Source organism: Sceloporus undulatus, chromosome 5 (genome assembly GCF_019175285.1).
Source record: "Sceloporus undulatus isolate JIND9_A2432 ecotype Alabama chromosome 5, SceUnd_v1.1, whole genome shotgun sequence".
In the NCBI taxonomy this organism is placed as follows: domain Eukaryota; kingdom Metazoa; phylum Chordata; class Lepidosauria; order Squamata; family Phrynosomatidae; genus Sceloporus; species Sceloporus undulatus.
Window position 1 is genome coordinate 21258384 of NC_056526.1, and position 25648 is coordinate 21284031.

Genomic DNA, 25648 nt, shown 5'->3' on the forward strand with positions numbered 1-25648 from the left:
CTAGCAAACATTTTTATGACTCTCTCTGGGTTTTCAGGATAGGGCAGGGAAACAATCCAAATAAAATAAATGAAAATGAATCCTGCCTAAGGAGAGGCTGTAATAATAATGGTTTTCAGGCTGCAATCCTATACATATGTCCCTTGGAGGACTGGCCCACTGAATACAGAGAGACTTGATTACAAATAAACATGCATTACAGAATTGTATTCCATTTTCCAAAGAGAGACTAGTTTCCAAGGAAAAGAGTGATGGCAATTTTTTTAAAAAAAAAAGTTTGGAAACCAGAAAGTAATTGAAGAGAACTAAGGCCACAATACCTGCACTGGGAAGAAATGATAAATGTCAGTTTAACCAGTGCACAAATGGGTTTATTAGCTTTCCACTTCCTGCTCTTCCTCCAAGTGTTTGATTCCATTTTCAAGTAAGCATTGTCATTATATCTGAACACAGACAATCTTTGTTCATCTTAACTACACTTTAGGGAAGTGAATCAACTTTGAAATATGAGTTCATTTCTCTAAACCAGGGGTGGGCAAAGTCTGGTTCTCCACATATTTTGGACTGCAACAAATATGGGTGAGAATTGTGTAGGCCACCTACTGTCTTCATCATTGACTATGCTAGCTAGTTCTGCTGAGACTTACAATGCAACAATATCTAGAAAGCCACATGATTCTTGCCCTTGCCCTAAACTACAATTTGCACCTAATAACAAACCATGATTAGATGGAAATGGAAATTAAACCTTCTCATCTCCTCTAGCAGCTATAGTTCAAGAGGAGAGAGAATGGAGATACACCAAGGTTAAGACATGAAACCACAAACCAAATAGTTTAATATCATTCCAGAATCCATTCATTCATTAAATGTTTAAAATTACTCCAAATTTCAAAGCAAATGTAGATCCTTATATATCTAAAAATAGTAATACCTACACAAGAGAGGGAAAGTGGAAGAATAAAGGATATATGTGATGGCACAAAATGTTTAACGTATCTGAATTATAGTGTCTGGGAAAGCTATCCATGGCCAGAACTCTGAAAGTTGCTTTTTAGAAATTCATTATATAACTTCTTACAAAGCCATAGCCATTGCCACTTTCCAAATAATTTTATTGCTGTTCATTTTTTTAAAAAACACCTTTAAGTTAACCCATTTCATTACTCGTTACTTTTGGTTCAAAGGATTGGCAAGAGAGACTGCATCTGCACTGCAGAAATAATCCAGTTTGACACCACTTTAACTGCCATGGTTCAATGGCATGGGATGGTGGGATTTGCAAGTTTGTTGTGGCACCAGGGCTCTCTGATAGAGAAGGTTAACTATCTCACAAAACTAGTTCCCAGTATCCCATAGTACTGAGCCATGGCAGTTAAAGTGGTGTCAAACTGGATTATTTCTGCAGTCAGATGCAGCCAGAATGGTGTAACATTTGAAATATCCCTCTAAAAATGCCCTTAAAAAGTAATTTAAAAGGTTACTAGGAAATGTTAACTTTAAAAAAAAATCCCAGCCCAGTAACACTGTGACTACATTAGTTCTGGAATGTAAATTTGCTAAACCCTCAGTTAAAAGAAGAACCAGATAGAACCAGGTAGGAGTTTGGTCTAAACTCCCAGGGCTCTTTTAATCCAGGAGCATAGTACTTAACAGAATATAGAAGGAGAGACATCTGCAACTGAAAGGCAGGCTTGCAATGTAGAAAAAGTACAACCAAGGAAGAAAAAGAAAGTGGCGACTGTTTTAAGAAAGGGAGGAAATCTCACATTATTTCCATCACATACTCTTAAGTCTTTTATTACTGTAGAGCATGGGAATCAGAGGGTTTTGCCAGAAGTATAATTAAGTATCTCATTCCATGGACTTAGCTTAGACTCTAAGTCTTAGAGGTTCTGGAAAAGTCAGGGTCGATAGCAACAGGTCTCTTGGTCATCTCCGCTGGCAGGAAGGCTCAGCCGGTGGGAGAAAGATTTGTCACAATCCCCAGCATTTTAATTGCTGCACATTTCACATGAACTGTCAAAAATGTCTTTGGGGAGTAGGGGCGGAAGGAGATAAATGACAGTATGAGGGCAATATTGAGTGAGAGACATATGACTCAAATCATCCCCATGTTTTTTATATCTATGCCTTTAGAGTCAAAACTAATAATCTCACTGTGGGAACAGAACAGTAACAACCATCTTTATTACCGAAACAGTTTTCTTCTTATTGCTGAGCTGTGCTTTCAACAGTGCCATTGAGAAGGCTACATTTAATGTTTTAAAATCTACAATAGATCCTGGGCCTCTGGAGAAGAAAACATGCTTGTACACTAAGGAATAGCTGCTTGTCCTTTTGTACCTAATACAGGTAAGGCATAGAACAAGAGGGGGAATGTGTGGCACTCCAGATGTTGTAGATTTCCATTAGCCACAACCCAGAATAGCTCCTGTTAATGGATGATGGAAGCTGCAGTACAGCATCTGGAAGGCCATAAGTTCTGGGATACAAAATGCTTCATATCAGAAACTGAACAGAATTCCAAAGCCAAAGTTGCAACAACTGGGGGATAATAAATGCATATTTATTTATTTAATATGTCTTTCTGCAAACTTCAGCCAACTAGATGTCTTGGACTACAACTCTCATCATCCTCCACCAGCATGGAGAGTGGCTACTATGTTCCCTGGCCTCAGGCCATTTGAGTCCATGAGAAGTTTTGGAAAAAGAAGGAGCTGCTGCTAGAGGACTCATTGGTCAACAATTATTCCTGACTGAACTGCGTCACCTGCGGCCTGCTTTGCCCTGTACCTCAGGCCAGGTCAGGTACTATCCCAGATAGGGGATTATGGGCATTGCAATCCAAAACATCTGAAGTATGCTGGCATTGGAAAAGGCTAATTTAGGACATACCTATCCCATTCTTCTTCCCATTATTGCATGCAGGGTGTATGTATGTGTGTGGGGGTATGTCAAATGTGGCTCTCTAGATGTCATTAGACTGCAATTCCCATCATCCCTAGCCAGTATAGCTGGTGGTAAGTGATGATGCGAGTTGCAGTCTATCAACAACTAGAGAGCAACACACACCCCATTCCCCTAAATGTTACACTTAAATTATATTAAAATAATACTGTTGTATATTCTTAATTTTAATTAAAATGAAAAATAAACCAGTTTACCTCTTCATACCCCTACTGAAGAGGAGCAATTGCTGAGCAGTCTACTATAGGGCTCAAAAGGTTAGTTTACAAGTGTCTCAAGTATTAATTTAAGTTAGAGCCAGTGGACTCTAACATTCACCCAAGCTTTTGGCTGCTAACAACTGATCACTGGCTGTTCACCTTGTTTAATTATTGCCCTTGATTTGTACTGTGTTGTAGAGACTAGACCCACTGCAGCCTTTCTGAACTTTCAGGTGTGTTGGCCTATAAATCGCATCAACACAGCCAGATTGCAGATTGGCTGGAGATCAGTGGCTGTAGTCCAATGCATTTGGAGAACACCCAATTGGGAAAGACTGTTCTAACCTTTTTCAGATTTCCCTTTGGTTAATCTAGCTATTCTAAACGTCTTGTATTAGTTTGATTTTAAAAGACATTGAAGTCGTTTAATGAACTTTTATATAGCATTGTCTGTCAGACGTTCACCACAGAGTTGCACTGGAGGATCTAGAAATTCCTAGAGTGTGTCCTCTCAGGTAAAAACATGGTGGTTTTGTTATTTGCGGTTTTTCCATATTCACGGGGGTCGTGTGCCCCTAACCCTAGCGAATATGGAGGGACAAGTGTATATCAGTGCATTCCAATGAGGAGGGGGCTGCCATGGGAAAGACAAATGTTCAAAACCTCAACTAGCCATGAAGGTCTTTGGGTGCCCTTGGACTAGGCACTCATTCCCAGCCTATATTAATTCACAGGGTTACAGTGAAGATAAAATTAACTCTTTCAAAAAAGGTGGAATATAAATGAAATAAGTGTTCAACACATACACAAAATTTAAACAATAGATTTGTGAAGTTGTTGGAGGATCTAGAATGTAAAATTTTGGGTCAGGGTTTGGCTTTTATGCCCCAAAAGGGCACTTTTACCCTTCTACTTTCCCAGTAAAGCAACTACACACAGTGCCCAGCAGCATGATAGAGGGACAACAGAACACCCAGACCTTGATAGGCTGTCCAAATTTAATTTCCTACTGGGATTAAATGTAGAATGAGATTACTTGTTTGCAGCCAATCTGAAGGACCGTAATCCCCCACACAAGCCTTCCTGCCTTTCAGGTCTGGTGGATGTGTTGGGTTTCTCTTGGTTTCCACCACCTTCACAGGCACATCTAGTGGGGCTACAAGAGAGGGCCTTCCCAGTTCCTGCTCCCATATTGCAGAACTAGTTAGGGAAGGTAGACTTGGCTGGTATCCTTCCTGTTTTGTTAAAGTATGTTTTGGCAGGTGGCTAGCTGCTAAGGAAGAAGCTGTTTACTGTGGCACGTTGTAGTCCTTTTAATGCATTTTTAGCTAGCTGCTGAGGAAGAAGCTTTATACTGGGGCATGTTGTAGTCTTCTTAAAGCATTTTAATTTGCTTTTAAGTCAACTGTATTTTAAGACTGGAATTTGTCCAATTATATAATATAAATCAAACAAGCAAGCAAATAAATGTACCCTTTTCCCCATTTTATACTGAAATAGGCTGGTCACAGAAACTTGAGGCCCAGCAGCTGGGTAATTTTCATGGTCAATAGCTCAGACAAGTGTCTCAGACCTGTTCTGGAGCCCAGCCCATTCCTGCCACTTTGAGAGTGAAAAGAGCAGCTTATTTTCTTGCTGTACAAACTCAGTTAATGAAGAATGCCCTTCACAGCATCGTTTTCCATTATGTATGTGCCAGGAAGAAAACTGGGGCCACAGAAGCTGGATTTGAACCAGCACTAAAGGAGTTAAGATTTCTGTATTCTGTCAATAGTCTCTGCTAAGAAAGAAGATTCTTTCTCTCTGGTTCACAGCATCTGTGTTTCGCCAAAACATGCCCGACTGTAAAGCCTTATTTATTTTATCGCAGCTGAGCTCAGCCTCTCCAAATGGAAGAGCTGTTTTGCCACCACTGAGCAGCTGGCAGAAAAGCCAAAGAAGCATTTTGTGGTTCAGAGTGAGTGGTCGTCTTGCATTAGTGTCAGGATATGGCAGAGAGCCCTTGGCTAGGCCCAGGCAGAAAAGAAGGCAATGCTCTGCTGGACTGAAAAGACAAATATGGAGTGGGAAGGTCATGGGCTTGATAGCATTGCTAATTTGTTTTTGTTTTTTTCTTATTTATTATTTTTACTCTTTTTCACATGACATCAGACAAATACTCACAATACAACATAATAGTCCCTCCCCCCTAAACCTCACATATAAACCAACAAAACATAGACAAAAACTTAACAATATAAACCAAAAACCGGACTCTTATACTAAAACACATTTAACATAAAACATCTTCCTAATACTGCTTGAGATTTGATAATTATGTTCTTCTTGATTTTATCTTGAAATTTGTTCTTTATTTCTTTAAGTTCCTTCACCTGGATCTGAACTTCCATTGTCTTCATTCCTTAGTATTCCCATAAGTATATTCATCACTTAACCTAAAAATATTTACTACTATAGAGTAAAATTATGTATTATCCATACTTCTTACAATATACTTTTCTACCAACATAACATATATTCATTATTTCAATAAGTCCTGGGAGATTTAAAAAAAGGTATTATTAAGTGATTCATTTCAAATTCGTCTTTTTATACAACAATCTCTTATCCCATCTTGCTTCTAAGAATTTATAAAAATCTTCTCATTCTTGAATTTCACAATTCTCAGTTCTATCCCTCATCCAGCATGTAAGCTTTTCCATTTCAGCCATTTCAAACAATTTACAAAGCCATTTATCTATAGAAGGTACTTCTGGTTTTTTACAGAATTTTCTGTACACTATTCTAGCACAGGCAAAACAATAAAACAAAACTTTCCCATATCGTTTTTCTAAACTGTCATCTAGCATACCTAGTAAAAAAATTTCTGGTAACAATGGTACTTTTATATTCATGTTTACATTCAGGATTTTATGAATTTCCAACCAGTGGTTTTTTTTTTTTTTTTTTTGGCAATATTGCAAGACCACCATATATGAAAATATGAACCAACATTGTCCATACATTTCCAGCATATAGGATTACTGTTTTTATACATAAATGACAATTTTTTGCGGGGATAGGTGCCATCTATAAGTCATCTTGTAAACATTCTCCTTGAGCTCCTGGCACACTGTATGTTTTAAACTTCTTATCCAAATGTTTTCCCATTTTCTATATTCAATGTTATGTCCTATGTTTTGGGCCCATTTCACCATTGAATATCTGATTATTTCGTCTTCCGTCTCCCAGTTCAATATCATTTTATAATACCTTGAAAGCAATTTGTTTTTCCCTTTTACAGTACTATCCTCCCATTCTGTTCTTTTCTTTTGGATACCCATGAGTTTCTTATCCATTTTCCAACTTTCCCACAGCTGTCTGTACAGGTACCAATGACAGTGAATTCCTTCCTCTTTGAGTTCTTCTTGAATCTTTATTTCCATATCCTCCTGTACTACTTTTACTAAATCAGAATATCATAGCCAATTTTTTAAAGGGTTTTTTTCTTTTCCAAAAAAGGCTTCTTGGGCAGAACACCGTAAGGGTAGTTCTCTATATAATCTGAATTTAAGTTTATCTCAAACTTTCAGCAAGGCTTTTTTGATAACATGATTTTTAGCATTGCTAATTTGAAAGACTACAAAATGCATATACTTTTTCAGTGTGTAAGGGACTAGGCAACCTACCAGTGGACTCAATACTTCTTTATTTACAGAGCAATCCTATACATGTCTATTCAGAATAGAACTGCCAGATGAAATAGTGAACAGAGCTCCTGTACTTTTAACAGTTGCACAGAAGAGGAAATTTCAGAATTGGATTACTTACCTAGTATTGCTTGCAACTACCCCAGAAATCCCCCCCCTTTTTTTTTAAAATACAATCATTGCCCCTTATTTTGCCTGGCAATCTTAATTTAAGGAGGAGTTCAACAATAGTGCGCCCAGAATGGAAACCTTGGATTGCAATCCTACACATATTTACCCAGAAACAAGTCCCACTGAGTTCAGTGCAACTTACTCTCAAGCACATATAGTAGTCTTGGCTGCTTGCAAATTTTGGGGTTGCATAAGATACTAAGTCATGATCTGTTCTGAAACCAACAATACAGAATCAGTTGCTTATGTTGCTGTTGTTAGCTGCCCCCGAGTCGACCTCAACTCATGGTGTCTCTGTGGATGAGACAGCTCCAAGCCCTTCTATTCCCCACTGCTCTGCTTAGGTCTTCTAGATTCTGGCCCATGACCTCCCTGATTTAGTCTAGCCATCTGACATGCAATCTTCCTCTCTTTCTACTACCTTCTACCTTTCCTAGCATTATGGTATTTTCTAATGAGACATGCCTTCTCATGATGTGGCCAAAGAACAAAGCTGCAATTTCATCATCTTGGCTTCCAGGGAGAGTTCAGGCTTGATTTGTTCAAGGACCCATTTGTTTGTCATTTTGGCCATTCACGGTATTCTCAGCACCCTTCTCCAGCACCACATCTCAAACGAGTTTTTTCTTTTTATCTGCTTTCTTCGCTGTCCAGCCCTCACATCCATACATAGTGATGGGGAATACAATGGCTTGGACAATTTTAACTTTAGTGCTCAGTTGTATACCTTTACTCTTTAGGATTTTGTTAATTCTTTCACCACTGCTCTTCCCATTCCTAGTCCTCTGATTTCTTGACTGCAGTCTCTTTTCTGATCAATGTTTGTTGGCAATAGCAACTTTGCATGCTGAGACCTTCTAGGAATATAGGTGCATGTCTATGGTAGTTTATTGCTTACTAACAGCCCCTCCCTCATTTCCTGTTTTCTAAGAGCACACCTTACCATTTGTCCCTTGAGAATCTCCATTATCTCCTCTTTGTTCTTGTCCAAAGTAGCATGACTCCCTAGTATGCTGATAGGAAACTTCCTCCAGAAGCATGTGAACTTCTACCTACCTCATTTTTTCTTCTTTCCAACATGAAGCCTGGCCTGTGTATATTCATACACATGATTTTGTAAGTAAATTTACTCTTTTATATTACTCTAATTAAGAACTTTGTGTTGGTTCTTTATTGGGGAGACACGTGGGGGCTGGGAGAAACAAGTTTTCTGTTCACATATATTCTGCTGAGTTAGCTCTGCTGATGAGATTAAACAACAATCTCTCCTATTTGGGGCTTTTTCACAAAAACTCAGAACTCTAACAATGTTTGATTCAAAGTATGGGAAATCTTAACTATTTCTAATGCCTCATTGTCTACGTTGAATTTATGTAGACCCTCCATTGTCATTATCTGCTTATGACTGCTATAGAATTAGTGGCTGGAAAGAGACTGTGTTCTTACTAAATATCCACAATCTTTCAGGAATGTTTGACATCCGTTTATAACCTCTGCTGATGGTTTTACCCTTTGTCTTATTTATTCTCATCATGCCTGGCTTCATTTATTCTCAATATAGTTTAAGTTGGTAAGCTGTAGTGCCCCAGGTGATTTTGCTGGTAATATCATTATATCATCTATAACAGTGTGATGTCATCAACAAAATTAATAAAGTCACCAGAGGGCACTGAAGGCAAATGATGCCAAAGAGAATGAGAGAAAGGAGCTTTAGAAAAACAGCAACAGCTAGGAAACAAGAAGTACTGCACAACTTTGAAGCAAAACGAATACTGTATATTTGTACCAGATGTCAAAACTGCCAAAATGGAAACAAAAACACAACTTGGTAAATCATTGAACTGTGTTTTGTTTTACAGATAATAAGGAGAATCCTCACAAACATAGTATGGATGAAGGTTTTACTGATGGATCTCACAATGACACAGTTTAAGCTAACAGTCCTTCTGGCCCATCCAAAGAAAGATTTTCATAATTGAAGTATAGTATACAAACTGTGGCTCCTTTTTACTTACCAGTATCGACTAAGAAGACCCCATAGTTATTATGAAGATCAGAGCTCTCTGGACAGTTCTCTATTCCAGCCTGATATACTTCCTCAGCTTCTTTTAACTGGTCCTTAACACAAAAAGAGTTAGCAAACATTATTACCCAGAGGACAGTCAATTTAGCTACTAATGGCTGTTTGTACATTTCTCTTACACTCAGCTTCTTTTTGCAAAGGGAAGGATTAATACAGTGTCATGGAATAATGTTACAACAGGGCTACAGAAGATATTTAAGCTGCACTGAGTCCTGACTCTGGGGGAAAGACAGGAAATACACAAAGGGAATAATAACATGATGACTTGCAGATATCTGACACAGAAAGCCCAGAAGAGGCAGCCATGCCAATGTATCCCTCCACAAGATCCTATAGCACAGCACCCATGAGCCCAGTCCTTCTCTACCAAAGATATCCCGCTATCTGAAGGGTAGCTCACACTAAGCTTGGTTTAAGAACAATAAGAAAAGAGGGAGGCTATCCACCAGTCATAAACATTTTGGCAGCAATCACATTAAAACCCAGTGATGGCCCTGAGCCATGTCAAGCTTAAGAGAGCCAGGAACATTTACCAAAAATTTACAATTTGGTGGGTTTTGCTTTGTTTTTTGCTTCTTAGACACCTTAACTGGTATTTTAATTAGCTTGTGAATGAATCCAGCACAGCAGACTCAGCTAACAGCGAAGAAAGGTCACAGGTTTTCCAATCAGAGCGAGATGAACTGTACTTCTAATTATAGTAATTATTTTCCAAAGTGTATTGATGCATACATTAATTCACATATACAAGTTGTGTGTAAATCTGTGTCCTTTTTGTTATTAGTGAGAGCCATCATATTTTGTTATAGTTGGTAGTCATCATATCTGCCTGACTGCTGTCTGAAGGTACTAGATGGTGATGCTGGGTCTGCCTTAATTGCCTTGAATTGGGTATAAACGGTGCCACCTGAAAGCCCCTTTTGTGTGGGCCTCTGCTCTGTATCTTTGCTATTTGTGAGGTGGTTAAAAATGAGAGTTGTACCTACAGAGCTCTCTAGAAAGTACATTTTCCACTTCACTTGGTACTTTTGCAACTCCCCCTGCCCCGCTACACTCCTTAAAAATAATAATAATTTGTTTTATTTATATACCGCTATTCCAAAGATCATAGTGGTGAACAGCAAGTAAGCTAATTTGCCCCCAACAGCCCGGGTACTCATTTTAGCCACCTCGGAAGGATGCAAGCCTGAGTCAAGCTTGGGCCCTTTTGCTGGTCTTGAACTCGCAACCTTGTGGTTTTGAGTGAATGGCTGCAGTACAGGCATTTAACCACTGCGCCACCAGGGCTCCAAATGGCAAATTTTAGGAACTAGAAGTGAGCAGAATGTCATTATGGTTTTGCAAATAAAACCAGGTTCTGCTTCTGTCTTTGAGGACCTGGTGGTTTTTTGGGGGGGGGGGGGGGGGCGTGGGGAGGCAGTTCCTGGACCTTCCACAGTTACTTATTTCTGGCTTTGAGAATAACCAGAAAGCATCTGATGAAACTCTACCTTCTGCAGCTAAGCAGGGCTGGCCATACATTGTATATGGAAAGCTGACTGTAGTGGTTATGAGTAGGGTTCCCAGGTGAAACAGTTGACAAGGCTCCTGTAACTTTAATGATTGTATAAAAGAAGGAGAGAGACAGTGTGGTGTAGTGTTTGAACACTGGACTATGACTCTGAAGACAAGAGTTGGACTCCCCACTCAGGCAAGGACATCCACTGGTTGACCTTGAATAAATCATACTTTCTCAGCCTCAGAGGAAGAGAAAGGGAAACTAAGGCGCAGTAAAGACTGCCGAAAAACAGCGGCCTGCTGGTGCCTGTTTTTCCTCTGAAGGGAAGCCGCAGCTGCCAAACCTGCGCGGCTTCCCTCCAGCGGAAAAATCCACACAAAACGGGTTCTTTTAAAGCTGCAGGGGCAGTGTAACCAGTGCGCCACTGGTGCACTCATTATGTAAGCACCACACGGTGATGTGTGGATGCCACATGTAACAGCGATGGCACCCATGTATACAGGGCGCTGCCATTATTATGCCGCCACCACGTACTAGGGTTGCAGGCCATGCCGTCGCTCTGCCCCAGCACAACCCTAGTACGTGGCCAGGCCGGCACAAAGCACCGGTCTGGACCATGCCTAACTCTAAACAAATCTTGCCAAGAAAATCCAATTATAGGCTCAGCATGGGGTTGCCAGAAGTTGGAAATAACATGAGAGCTCACAAAAACAACAAATAAAAGAGAGAATGTTAGCAGGTCTTATTTGTATGAAAAGCAACATCTGCTGAAATTCCCTTTTCAAGCCAACTATTAAGGGGACAGGGGCCCTGTCCCATATTTCATGGAAAGAGGAGCAGAGTACTGGGCAAAATAGGTACAGCAAGGACATTAATGACAACAGACTCTTCCCATCAGAACAGAAACTTCACCAATGTGCTTGAAAGTGTGAGTAATGCACATGGGACTTTCCAAATGTGGGCATTAATAGCTGGAGGGAACCTTTTTGCTTAGGGGCACACATTTCAAAGTATATTGTACTGCAAGTTATCAGACTGAATCATCTATGAAAGGAAGGAGTGCAACCATCAAAGTCTCTCACACAGAGAAGAAAGGTAAGTGTGGGACAAGGTATCTTCACATAATTTACACTTGTATTATAATAATATGGAATACCTTTGCTGTGAAAGACAATGGCCTCTATCAGAGTTTGAGATGAGGCAAACATGTGCACTGAAGAATAAACTGAGGCCGCAAGAGATTTTTTTCACAGCCAAAAACATATATCATAGATGGTGCAAATCCTGCTTGTTTTTTTTCTTTTTAACAGTGCTCCCAGATAACTCACATTTATCTGCAACATGAAAATAAATTGGAAAGTATAACTTCAGTGTACAGTAATCCCATAGGTGCCTACACTAAATTTAGTCCTGCTGACTTCAACGACACTAACTCCCAGGTACTTCCAGGTGCTTTCTGGTTATTCTCAAAGCCAGGAGTGGACAACTGTGGAGGGTCCGGGTACAACTTTGCAGCCTTCTTTCTTTTCCTGCTAACAATTAGGAGATACAAGAAACTATACTATAGCAGGGATGGGGAATAAACAGTCCTAAAGATGTTGTTGGACTGTGGCTCCCATAACCTTATCCTTATCAAAACTCCCAACTTTTGGACCAAAGAAAAGATGACAGTGGAAGCCAAGATGACAGACACCAAGGTAAGTATAAGATACTAGGCCAGTAGATGCACTAAGCCTTCACAAACATCTGCAGACCAGCAAGGGAGTTACCTTGTTACTGTCATTTACCCTGTAAAAGAGACTACCCTGGCTTCAGCCAACACTGAAGGATCATGAGAGCTGCAGTCCAACTTGATTAGGGACTCAAAAGTTTCTAGTCATGCTGTAACTCAAAGTGTCACATTTTTTCAGCAGATCTCAGCAAAACAATATTCTTCTGGAGGAACATTTTGGCTTAATACAGCAACTTAGGTTTCACACAGTTTCCCTTCTCTCTTTTAATAAAGAGGGAGGGAGGGAGGGAGGGAGGGAGGAGAAATAAAATAAATGATGGTCATATTCTGGAGAACATAAAGAATGCAACCTGACACAAAGTCAGCAGGCTAATTCAAGCTGACAAACAAATGAAGCTGCTATCTTCAGAAGTATTGATGTCAGACACATGCCACAGAAATGTATTTGTGGGAATGGTGTAAAAACCAGAAGCCAGTGCAAACACTTTGAAGTCCATAAGAATGACAAGCTGGTCTCCCAGCATCAGAAGTAGCTTTGATTAAAGTTGCAACACCTTCAAAAGCAGCAGAGTTTGGGGATCAGTCGAACACACACTTGTGTAAGCGTACTCTCCTTTCAAGTCTGGTCTTGTTTGAAAATCACCTTTTGAGGGGAGGACAGGGTAATTACACTGACTTACAACCCAACTCCCTTGAGCATGGAACATTAATCTTAAGGGGCTCTTTTACAACTAAAGAAGCAAAGGAACCGTCAAGGCTCATTTTAGTTCCCAAAATTACTGGGGGAAACGTGCTATGTAGGACCAATGAAGGCAATCAAAAAGCTCCCTCCACCTCCCTCTTCCCAAACTGTAATAAAAAATAAATCCAGAACTTGCAATTAATCAGTCTGCTTCCTTCAAAAGTGGTGTGGCTTCTAGCACTTTGCTCCAATCCTCCTGTGAGTGAGGTAGTGAGGCAGCTGAAATAGCAAACCCTCCTATCTTTGTCTTCTCAAGATGCCCTACCCCCCACACTAGAAACTCATGCTAGAGTTCCTCTGTATGCCAGAGGAGCTAAACTAGTTTCCAAGAACTGGCACCAGTGCTTGAAAAGTTTTTTTTTAAAAGAGGGGAATTTCCACAAACCAGCCAGACAATCAGTATGTAGCCAGCATGACCAGACTCCACCAGCCAGACTGCATACTGTAAACCTCCTTGACAAACATTTGATCAAAAGCTGGAGATAAATACACTTAACATATACAATTAAATGAACACCTTGATTGTGTGACACAGGGATAGGAACCATTCATCTCCCCAGATGCTTGTTGTTAACTGCTGTCAGTTTAACTTTGACTTATGGACATCCTATGAATGAAAAACCTCCAAGTCACCCTATCATAAACATCCATGCTCAGGTCTTTTGGACTGCAATTCCTATCAGCCCTAGCCAACACATACAAAGGTGAAGAATGCTGGCAATTGCAGTTGGCAATACTGTATCTGGAGGACAGCTTTAATTCTCCGGCCTTGCTCTAACAAAACAAATGGGATGAACTCCTGGATTTGAGTGAGATACAGATGTGGTTGTAATGACCCAAACAGCACAGCATTTAAAGATAGGTGCCTTACCATTCATTCTCAGATTCTACTATTCATACACAACATATCTTTTACACTGCATCTATCAATTCACCAAAAAATTATTTCTGGATTTTCTCTTGGAATTTTTCAGCTAGCATGGCCAGTACTAAGAAGAGAAAACTGGTATGAAGAGGTGTGTGCATAAAGTTTTCCATTGCCACATTTCCAGAAGCATTAGCCTGATCTCTTTATTATACGAACCCTTGCAGCTACCCTTATCAACCTATGTATTTCAGCAAAATATATAGAAAACAAGAAAAATGAGAAAAGAGAAAAAAGGGAGAAAATACTTGTTGTAACACTTCTGCCTTCCCTAGCCCACTACATTTTCATTAAACAAGTACAATAAAATGAAAAGACCAGCAAATGACTGTATACATGTTTTAAATCAGGAGTTTCCAAACTGGGGCAGCAGTCTCCATTGGGAAAAGAAGATGGAAACATAAAAGGATGTACATTTCCCTTGCAAAAGGAGTGTATAATATGGTTTGTCCTTTAGGGAAGGCCTGTAGACCCAGTGGTTGGATACACATTCTGCACACTGATCATTCTAGAACTTGGAAAAGCTACTTATTTGGATAACAACTCCCAGAATCTGGCGATGCTAGGTGGGGGATTTTGGGAGTTATAGTCTTCCCAAAGGCAACAATGGTCAAATCTGATAAATCCCCATTTCAGAGCCTGGAGCACCATATTGATTAATGTGCAATGCTAGCACACACAGGCTGAATGAATTTGAATGGAACTGGTTACCTGGTCAGCCAACAGCGATGCAAGACTGGAGTAAGCATCTGCAAATTCTGGTCCATACTGAATGGAATCTCTCAGTAAGAGAACAGCTTCCTCCTTCTTCCCCTGGGTCCTGAAAATCATATAGTTGTAAGTGGGAGTTGGGGTTCAAAGGAAGAGAAAGACAGCTCTTTTAATAAAGTTTCTCAGCTCACCTATTGATTAAAACACTGTGAACAAATTCAAAGGTGCCTGTCATCTCCTTTTTCAGAAAGGGCTAAATAATTAAATTTCTTCAATTATGCATCTCCTGGGGCAGTATCATATTCCACAGCCTGACAGCATGAACAGGAGTGGGAGAAGATACTGGATACAGGCTACATTTTTGCCTCTTGGCACCTGCTGGCAAAGTTTTCTATTGCCTGCTGGGAAGCTCAGGCAACCTACTCACAGAACCCAGTCTCATGCCTTTCAACTTACTGTTGTATCAAGCAATGTGACTGTAAAACTTCAGTTAAAAAAAACTAGGCAGAGTCTGAAATAAAAAGGCGGGGGGCAGGGACGTAGCCAGGATTTTAGGAAGGGGGGTCCAGACTAAGTGCCACCATTATAATGGGGCTTGGGTACGGCGGCACAGCAGCACGCGCCATTCATTTTTCTAATGAAAGGGGGGGTCCAGACCCCAAGAACCCTCCCTTGGCTACGTCCCTGCGGGGGAACCAAATTATATTGGAGGAGAAAAGATGAGAAACTGTCTAAGAAACCTTAATAGCATTGACCCAATTCCCTGTGAAACCCAAGCTTTTTGTTCTCAAGGGGTGCCTCATTCTCCACAGAAAGAGAAAGAAGCCATTCTCCTTACTTTAAGATTCTGCACAAACCAGAGCTACTCAATACAGGTTTAATTTTACAGTCACTCGTGCCAGTTCTTCATGTATGTTCCAAGAAATTTTGCAGAGGATTGCAAAAGTCTTGTAAACATATCACTCCCAACCCATTGCAAAAGAAGTTTCCACTGTGTGCTTCACTGAGTTAGTGAGCTGCAGGGACTGCCAACATGGAGGGGGACTATAGCTCAGTAGCTAGTATGTACGCTTTGCACTAATCAAAAGGGTCCCAGGATCAATCCGGGCAGAGGAGGGAAAAGCCATTTTGAGAGAACTACAGGTCTCACAATCCTTCAGCTGGTACATTGGCTATGCAGGCTGTTGGATTCTGGCAGTTATAGTCCCAACAGTAACTTTTCCAAGCTCTGATCCCTGGCATCTGTAATTAAAAAGGGACGATAAACAGGTGATGAGAAAGATACCTTTCTCAGATCTTAGACTTTTCCCACCAATACTGGGAGGGGATGGATAAATTGTCTTACTAACTATAAGGCAGCTTCCTACATCATCTCATCATTTAAAATAATTGTGTATCATTTTCACAAACACAGTAGATACTAGACTCAAAAAGCATTTTTTTTTGGCCTTTTAAAGTTCATGGACCTTCATGATCACACAAGAATCAAATCTGCAACATTAAGGCAAGTGAACAGACACGCACCCTTCCCAGCCTACTTTTACCTTTGTCCAATGAATGACATTTTCATGACTTTAGTAGCTAAGGAAGACCATTACATTGATAAGACCACAATACTTGGTAATTTCTGAATCCTACTCAAGAAGCTAAACTGTAGGCTAACATGTTAGTGCCAATTCTGGACCATGCCAACCACTACCATGTCAGGATGCACAGGGAAGCCATTGAAATCCACAAACATCTGGATAATTTCAACCGGAAAGAAGAAACCCTTAAAGTGAACAAAATTTGGCTACCAGTCCTGAGCAAAATAAGGACTCAGCAAATGCAAATGGGAAACCATTCAGAGTCAGGGGCTTTCCCAGCACATAATGATCACCAATTAGCAGACATTAATCCTGTTTTGCATTAGCCTCCCAGCCTGAGGCCGGCTATCAGCACAGAACAATACACATGCAAATCACTCTGCATTCCCAGGCTCACACAGTATATATACACCCAATTTTTCCAGGCAAAGCATTTTCTGATGATGCCAGCCACAGATGCTGGTGAAACATCAGGAAGAAAATTTTCTAAAACATGGCCACATAGCCCGAAAAACCCACAAAAAAACCCAAACAAGTATTGTTTTCCTAGTTACTCAAGCAGAAGTACATTACAACTGTAACTTAATGAGGAATAACTTCATTTCTTTGTGATACATCGTAGTTATATGGGGGGTTGCATCAGTAAATGGTTCAGGAGGAATATCCACTGGTACAAGTCCTTCATACTCTATTGTGGGTACCACTGAGACTATAAACAAACAGATCAGAAAAGAATGTATTTTCTACCCTTGTTGCTTGTCAGCATTTAGATGTTTGCTTTCTTTTAAAAGCAATTGTTGTAATTACCTTTGAAAAACAGGAAAATAAAATATTTTTGAAACAACAATTAGTTATGGCAATAACTAATTACTTTTTGAAACCAAATTTTCAATCTCTGTGTAACACAGTGGAAAACATCCTTGGTTGTTGCTTTTTAAATCAAGTATAATATTTGACTTCAAAACTGGAAGTCCCTGAGAATAGCAAATTACTAATTGTTTTGCAAGTCCTCAGCCTCCTGTGAATTAAATGGAGACCAACCTTTCAGCAAATGAAGTTTCTTCAGAAGCACTGATAAGGGGAACACTTGCCTTCTGGGGGCCATTAGCTTTAGTGTCTTGGAATAAAGTCACTTACTGATAACTCTCTCTTTCCCTCTCCTGCTGCTTCCTAACTCAATAAAAAACAGCATGGGGCACAGTGAGCTTGAACTGTGCTACCCATTTTCCCCTTTCCATGTTTTAGGTTACCACAGTGAAACATGTGGATATAAATGCTATGATTAAATTCATCAATAAAAGGATCAAAGAAACAAGGAGAGGGAATTGACACCAGCACTCTTATTACTGCCTGATTCGGACACCTTGTGATTAAAGAGTGAAATGCAACATGGTATTTGATTCAGATGGCTTCCTATCAAGACAACAGGACAATTTTCTGAGGTCAAAGTGCCTGCTCCATGCAAATGCCTGTAAACAAAACCTTATAGGCCCCTGTACTCAACCGTAGCTGCCTGCTCCTTCTGTGTCTTCTGTAGAATGCAGGGAGAGAACATGCAGAACATCTCAGGTTCAACCCCCAGTATGCCCCCCTAAAAGGACCTAATAGCAGGTAATATAAAATTCTCCCCGAGAGTCTGGAAAGCTGTTGCCAGTCCAAGTAGACAACAGCAGACTGCATCCACACTGCTGGAATAATCCAGTTTGACACCACTTTAACCGTCATGGCTCAATGCTATGGAATTATGGGAGTTGTAGTTTGTTGTGGTACCAGAGCTGTCTGAATGGGAAGGCTAAATGTCTCATAAAACTACCAGTTCCTAGAATTCTATAGCATTGAGCCTTGGGAGTTAAAGTGATTTCATGTTGGATTATTTCTGTGGTGCAGAGGCAACCTATATGAAGAAATAGCCTCTTCAATACAAGGCAGTATGGGTTGAAATAACTCAGATTGCTCTGCTGAGTCTTTTTTAAAAAGACTTCGCATAATCTTTGTTTGTATTATAAAATGTGTGTGTGTGTGTGTGTTTACAACTGCCAGAATTCTTTCTCTGGACAAGGAGATTAGCTGACATTACCACTTTTCTACAATACCCGTTCCATTTCGGGTTGTCACAAAGAACAGCTCATAATGTCACAGCTATTACTCCATTTTTCCTTTGCCTGCAGGGTTCTCCCTCTTCAGCATTTGTATTTATAAACCAGTGGAGGCTGTGAAACAACATCAATAAAGTGGCTCTAAAGCTACTGCAAATGATGCATTTTTGAATCTGAGGGTGATTCTTCATGTATGTTCCAAGAACTTAAAAGGTCTAGAACTTAAAAGGGAACCTAAACTAAGTATGAGAAAGCATGCCCATTCCAAGTTATAAGCATCCCTCAGTGTGTGTTGCTCACTCTGTAGGAGCATTCAAGTCACCTGTCAATTTATGGCAACCTCATGAATTGCATAGGGTTTTTGTAGGAAGTCTATATTGTACTCTGTATTTATTTGTGGTGGAAAAGAATTCCTAAAACAAAAAACAAAAAAATGAAATACATACTTTTCCTATATCTACTAAGAGTGATTCCTCACTTAAAGTTTTAAAACTGTGGTGGCAACCATGCAGATTTCTAGGTGTTGTTAGACTGCAATGCCTAGCATTCCTTGACACTGGCTAGGCTGGCTAGGCCTGATAGGAGGTGCTATCCAACATCATCTGTTTGAGAAGAAACTGCCTCTGTTTGAGAAGAAAGTGCTGCTATCAGATCAATATTACGCTGGTGTTTCTTGTAGAAAAGTTGTAAACTGTAGACAATGTACTTGCATCTTTAAACAGTCATGGCCCCACCACACATCCTGGTATATGCATGTGGATATTAAATACGATGTGGCTATGTAATCTGCACTTGCTTCCAGCATTAGTTATGGAAATGATAGCTTTCATAACAATAGTTTCCATAAGTTTCATAACAATACTCTGAACTAACTATTAGCTGCTGAGCAAAATTCAAGGCTTTGTATTGACTTATAAAGCTCTGAACAACCCAGGGCCTGGGCTACCTGCATCAAGACATCCCTAATATAAACTCATGCAATCTCTGAGGCTAGCAGAAGATAGTTTACTGGTGGCTCTGCACCCTGTAGATTACCATCTTGATGGAAAACTGGAAGGCAGCCTTCACTTTGATAACCCTACTTGCCAAATTGCCCTCCTCCCTAATATTTAGAAGGCAATGGCTGTAGTGAGTGTTGGTCTCCTCTTAAAGACTCCCTCCTCCCCCACAAGCCTTTCCAAACTGACTCTCCTGCCCAGTGTGAGTACAGTATTGGGTTTTGAGCCTCTGGTTTTAAATTATTTGAACTATCATTATTTTAATTTGCTATGTAATATTTTGTTCTTTCAACATTTTTACATTTTTAGTGGTTTTATTTATTTTCTAAAAGTATTTATTTATTTTATTTATTAAAAAATAATTCTTTGAGATTCCATTAAAGAAGTTGTAATTCTTCTTATTCTTCCATTACTACCAATGATAACTGTAATAACAACAACAAAAACAACAACATTTCCACACCAAAATTGGCACCAGTCCTTTAAAAAAAAAAAAAAGCTCAGTGTAATGTTATGGACCTTTGCAGAGAAAATGTTGTTGTGTTTATTAGAGAAATTAAGATAAAGTATGTTTACTACTAGTGGAAAACATCATGGAATTGAAACAATGACTAAGGAAAGTCAAAGAAAAAATTCAAAGGCAGACTTACTGGTGAATATAAACGAGAAAAATAAACACAGAGATTCCACATAAATTCAACACAGATAATGAAGAAATCGAAATTGTTAAAGATTTCCTGTACATTGGATCAAATACTGATCAGAATGGTGACCTCAGTCAAGAAATAAGAAGACGACTAGGAACGGGAAGGGCAGCCATGAAAAATTACACAAGATCCTAAAGTGTACAACTGAGCACTAAAGTTAGAATAATCAAGGCCATTACAGTATATTCCCCATCACCATGTAAAGATATGAGAGCTGGACAGTGAAGAAAGCTAACAGAAAGAAAATCATTTGAAATGTGGTGCTGGAGAAGAATGTTGCTATGATTCTTTGAACGATTCTAGATACTGTGGATGGCCAAGATGACAAAAAATAGATCCCAGAATAGATCTACTAGAAGCCAAGATGACAACACTGAGGCTATTGTATTTTGACCACATCACGAGAAGGCATGATTCATTATAAAAGACTATAATGCTAGGAAAGGTAGCAGAAAAAGAGGAAGACCACAAGCCAGAAGGATAGACTCAATCAGGGAGGTCACAGGCCTGAACGTGCAGGACCTAAGAAGAGCAGTTGAGGACAGGGGGTCTTAGAGATGTTTCATACACAGGATTGCCATGAGTCACAGCTGACTCGAAGACAGTTAACAACAACAAATGGTTATGGACTGTATAGTAAATGTAAGAACCTAAGTGATCTGTTATGAGGGGGTGAGAGTATGGAATGTTGGTGTTGATTGGCTGTGTGTTTGAATGGGATTTTAAAATAGCTAGCATGTATGACAGAGATTAGTTCAGACTCAGGACAGTTAGAGGTTCAGCAAGAATTATGAAAAAATGGAGAACGAATCAGTAGAGTCACTTAGGATTTGATGTGCTCAATAAGTAATCTTTAACTGACTTATGTTGCACTTCTGTTTAATACATTATTTTTGCATTATGCACCTGTGGCTCTGGTGATGTTACAACAGAGCTATTGGTTGAGTGATTATACATGGTATCTGTGGTGGCAGCAGTGGTTCAAAAGTGGTGGTGTCCAATGGTGTGATTATAAGAATAAAGTCTCACACAGAAACCACAAGGACATCTAGAAGGTTCCCACATATGATGCCTTAGCAGCAGGGACAAGTGGAGGTCCCCATCTTTGGTGTTATTGGCAGGATATGTAGAAGTTCTCACACTAAGCATTTGCAAAGATATTATTTATGGCATTATAAATTTCACCCACAACTACACCACAATTCTTAAATGCCCACAGCATCATTTCTAAATTAATATAACGGAAGCATTATCAAACCAAGTCTTATGCACTTTTCTTACCTCCTTCAATAATGAAAGGCCAAATAATTTATCAGTTTTGGAAGCCCTTGAGGAACTCTGTGGCACTGAAAACAGATGATTACTGTGATGAAAGAATCAGCATTTGGCAAGAGTGCAAGGAATGCCAGTATCAGAAGTTAAAGGATTAAGAAACCCACTCAGCAGCAGTAAAAATCTTTATTACTTACAGGCATGCTTCCTGAGCACTACGTAGTCTTCTCAGTTATACTCTTTTCTCTGTTAATGGGTTTATTTTTTTTATTTGATCAAGATAACAATGCACATCTTTAAAAGAGGTAATAAAAAGATTACAGGAACTCTTACAAGACAGCCTGAATTACACATGATCCCTGGAGAGAGTCAATCTTTGGGCTCCATTCCAGATAAACCCAATTTAGTAGGGGCAGGAATGGATTGACACTAATCACATATGGTTGGCCTTTAAAGTAAAGAACGAGATCCCTCCTTTTACGAACAATCAGGGTGGTCCAGTAGACATCTTGATTTAGATATGAAAGACCTAATTCAAGCCCCACCTTTGCCACATGGGCCCTGTTTCAGACATAATGTTAAACCACAGTTTAGGGCTGTCAGAGGCTTAGCTTGTATATTCCAAATTCTGCTCTACAGTCTACACATTTAAGAAGTTCTTTTTTGGGGAAAGCTAATATAAATTGTTCAAGGGATTCTGGTCCATGAAGATCTTCCTATCCACAACCAGTAGTCCTAGTAAACCACAAGTTGAACATGAGTCAACAGTATGATGCAGCAGCTAAAAAGGCCAATGCGATTTTAGGCTGCATCAATTTTGGACTACTGTAATGGGCTCTACATGGGGCTGCCTTTGAAAAGTGTTCAGAAAATTCAGTTGGTTTAAAGAGCTGCTGCCAGAATATTAACAGGGGCAGATTACAGAAACCATACAATGCCCCTGTTGAAACAGCTTCATTGGCTGTCAGTTTGTTTCCGGGCACAATTCAAGGTCCTGGTTATCACCTACAAAGCCCTACATGGCTCAGGTCCACACTATTTGGCAGACCGTTTCTCTTGGTATGAACCGGCCCGGACTCTAAGATCCTCTGGGGAAGCCCTTCTCTCCGTCCCAACATCATCACAAACATGGTTGGTGGGGACACGAGAGAGAGCCTTCTCAGTGGCTGCCCCTAGACTCTGGAGCTCCCTGCCCAGGGAGATCAGAACGGCTCCCTCCTTGATGGCCTTCCGCCAGCAGGTGAAGACCTACCTGTTCACACAAGCATTTAGGGATTTACTATAAGAACAGGCTGGGATGTTCGATGTTGGACCAGTTTAAAAATTCTTTTCAATGTACTTTTTATTTTATTGTACTATTTTTATTTTTATTTTTAAATACTGTGAAGCCACTCTGAGTCTCAGTCCTGGGAAAAGAGCGGGATACATACATACATACATACAAATAAATATCAATAGAAATATAGTATCTAGATCAAGGGGAGTAATAATGCCACTCTATTCTGCTTTGGTTAGGCCTCACCTGGAATACTGTGTCCAGTTCTGGGCATTACAATTCAAAAAGGATGTTGAAAAGTTGGAGCGGGTCCAAAAGAGGGCGACCAAAATGGTGAAGGGTCTAGAAACCATACCTTATGAGGAAAGACTTGGGAATCTGGGTATGTTTAGCCTGGAGAAGAGAAAGTGAAGCGGTGACATGATAGCCCTGTTTACGTATTTGAAGGGATGTCACATTGAGGATGGAGCAAGCTCATTTTCTGCTGCTCCAGAGAAATGGACCTAGAACAGTAAATGCAAGCTACAGGAAAAGAGATTCCAGCTCAACAGTAGAAGGAAATTCTTGATAGTAAGAGCTGTTCGACAGTCGAACACACTCCCTTAGAGTGTGAAGGAGTCTCCTTCCTTGAAAGTCTTTAAACAGAGGTCGGATGGCCATCTGTCAGGGATGCTTTGATTGTGATTTCCTGCATGGCAGGGGATTGGACTGGATGGCCCCTGTGGTCTCTTCCAACTCTATAATTCTATGATTCTAACTGAAGAATCCAGCAAAACCTTTCACAATATATTTAATAGGAGACAGAATGTGATAGTCACATATGGGAGCAGATGCTGACCGTGGTGCCAAGATGTGCAAGGCCAGGACAGTCCTACTGTCATTAAGTGCCATGAAGATAGAAATGTCATTTCAACTGTCTCATTCAGCAAAATCTTTTTGGGCTGGACCCTGTTGTATAAAGGGTTATCCATACACCAATTAATATCGCTTCTCCTTCCTACAGTTCCCTGATGTCTTTTCCTTGTTCTCCATTACCATGTTAAGAAAGGACTGGTGGGGGGAACAATCACTGTATGTGTGAATGCATCAAGATGTTTTTGTGCAGTGTTTCGCTAATGCAACTTCTAGTGTGCACTGATAAAATACTGCCAAAAAAACTTTTAACATTTTCAAAGGGATAGTTGTGTTAGTTTTTCAAGGCATAAAATGGATAAAGGAATCTAGAAATAACTGTAAGGCTAACTGATTTATTCTAGGATGAGCTTTCATGAATATAAACCCACTTTCTCTAAAGGAACTGATTGAGTGATATTAAAGCCACAGGTTTTTAAGCACAGTTACACATTTGCGGAAGTGCAACAGAAATATGTAAACTATGACCCTGGCCATAACTCTTCAAAGAACTATGTGAGATAATATAGGTTTTTCAAAGTATCTGCTAGTAGTCTTTAAAAGAGTGTTAGCACTGACTTGTGAAGGCAGTAAATCAGCTTACCAAAAGTCAGTGTGCTATTATATGTATAGTTTTTGACAAGACTTACAAGTGGTGGTTGGTGGGGGAGAATCAAAGGAAAATTGGAAAGAGAAACAGCTGAACAGAGATATATTCACAAATTCCAGTCCATTAGCAGAGATATGAACAGAGATAATGGCTTTTCGGCACGCAATGTATTTTTAATGCAAATCCTCACATGTAACAAAAGGAATCTCCTCAGTGAATGTTTTGACCCCAAGGAGACTTTTGATATTGCTCTGACACATCATTACTAAGCAACTACTCATTCCCTAACCCCCATCCTCATCCCACTCCCTTTAAAGAACTATGACTCGGTTAGAACAATAGTGCTTCAGCTATGAGGATTGAGAATGAGGGAGATTTTTCTCACCCTCTTTTCTCTGGTGGAAACATGCAAGGGCTGGGGTTGAATCTACACTTTCAGCACAGTGAACTGTTATCCTTCAAAGTGCTGTGTCCTTTTTTTTAAGGTCAGCTATATAAAATAATGCCCTGCAAGAAGAATACAGCAATCCTTCCATTTGTGCATACTTCAAATCCGCATCACTCAATTACAAGCGAGGGGCAAATGGAGGGACATAAAATGGAGTGTGCTGCCATTCAATCCAATGGGGCTTGAATACTGGTGGATTTCTCTTTTCGCGGAGGGGTCCAGAATGGAACGGATCCCTCGCGAAAACGGAGGTACAACTGTACAAGCAATGCAGGGAGAGAGAGGTTAGACCCCCATTATCTTATGTGCTAACTTTCTACCTGCAAGGAGTCTTTTACAATGAGGAACATTCAAAACTACTATGATCATCTATACTCTCAAATGACCTGTTCTACATTCTGCTGTGTATAATGAATTGACTAAATGACAACTAGCATTCACTGGCAATTAGAGTGGGAATCATGTTGCCTGCAAGCCACATGCAATCCCAATACAATTTTTACTATCCTCAAGCTCTTCTTGGGCTCACCACGTATCTATTTTATTTTATTTTATTTTACTTGCTAAAAAATGAGAATTGCTATTCCTGGAAGCCCATAGGAATGTCTTCCCCCACATGTTATTCTAGCAGAAAAGTTATGGTTCTCCCATCCCCCAAACTACTGTATATACTCAACTATAAGTAGACCTCATGTATAAGTCAAGGCCAAGTTTTGGGGCCAAAGTTATGGATTTTGATATGACCCATAGATAAGTCAAGGGTAAAACTTAGGGGCATGTAACAAAGGATCTAAGGGATGAAACAAAGGAAAACAATGCCAAAGAACTTACAAAATTCAAGTAGGCATAACTGTTTGTGCACACCCTAAAGGGCAACCGGATGGTTGGATGAGAGAGTAGAGGGGGCTCAGTACTTCCAAGACAGATTACAATCTTGCCTTTCATCAGGGGATGGTTCTTCTCTCTCTCTCTCTCTCTCTCTCTCTCTCACACACACACACACACACACACACTCACACACACACACATATATATTAAAGGAC

At 40.0% G+C, this 25648-nt stretch overlaps 1 protein-coding gene across 7 annotated transcripts in view; it reads right to left on the reverse strand.

Annotated features, from left to right (window-relative positions):
- The window catches only part of TMTC1 (transmembrane O-mannosyltransferase targeting cadherins 1), a 187755-nt gene that overhangs the window by 16965 nt on the left and 145142 nt on the right, over positions 1-25648 (reverse strand). For 6 of the 7 annotated variants that reach the window (XM_042467636.1, XM_042467635.1, XM_042467633.1 and 3 more), the window contains 2 exons: positions 14722-14830; positions 9046-9148 (listed from right to left, as the gene is read on the reverse strand). In XM_042467636.1, the coding sequence (XP_042323570.1) occupies positions 9046-9148; positions 14722-14830 (212 nt within the window). The remainder of the gene's footprint in view (positions 1-9045; positions 9149-14721; positions 14831-25648) is intronic. The other variant, XM_042467638.1, reaches the window with a different exon arrangement.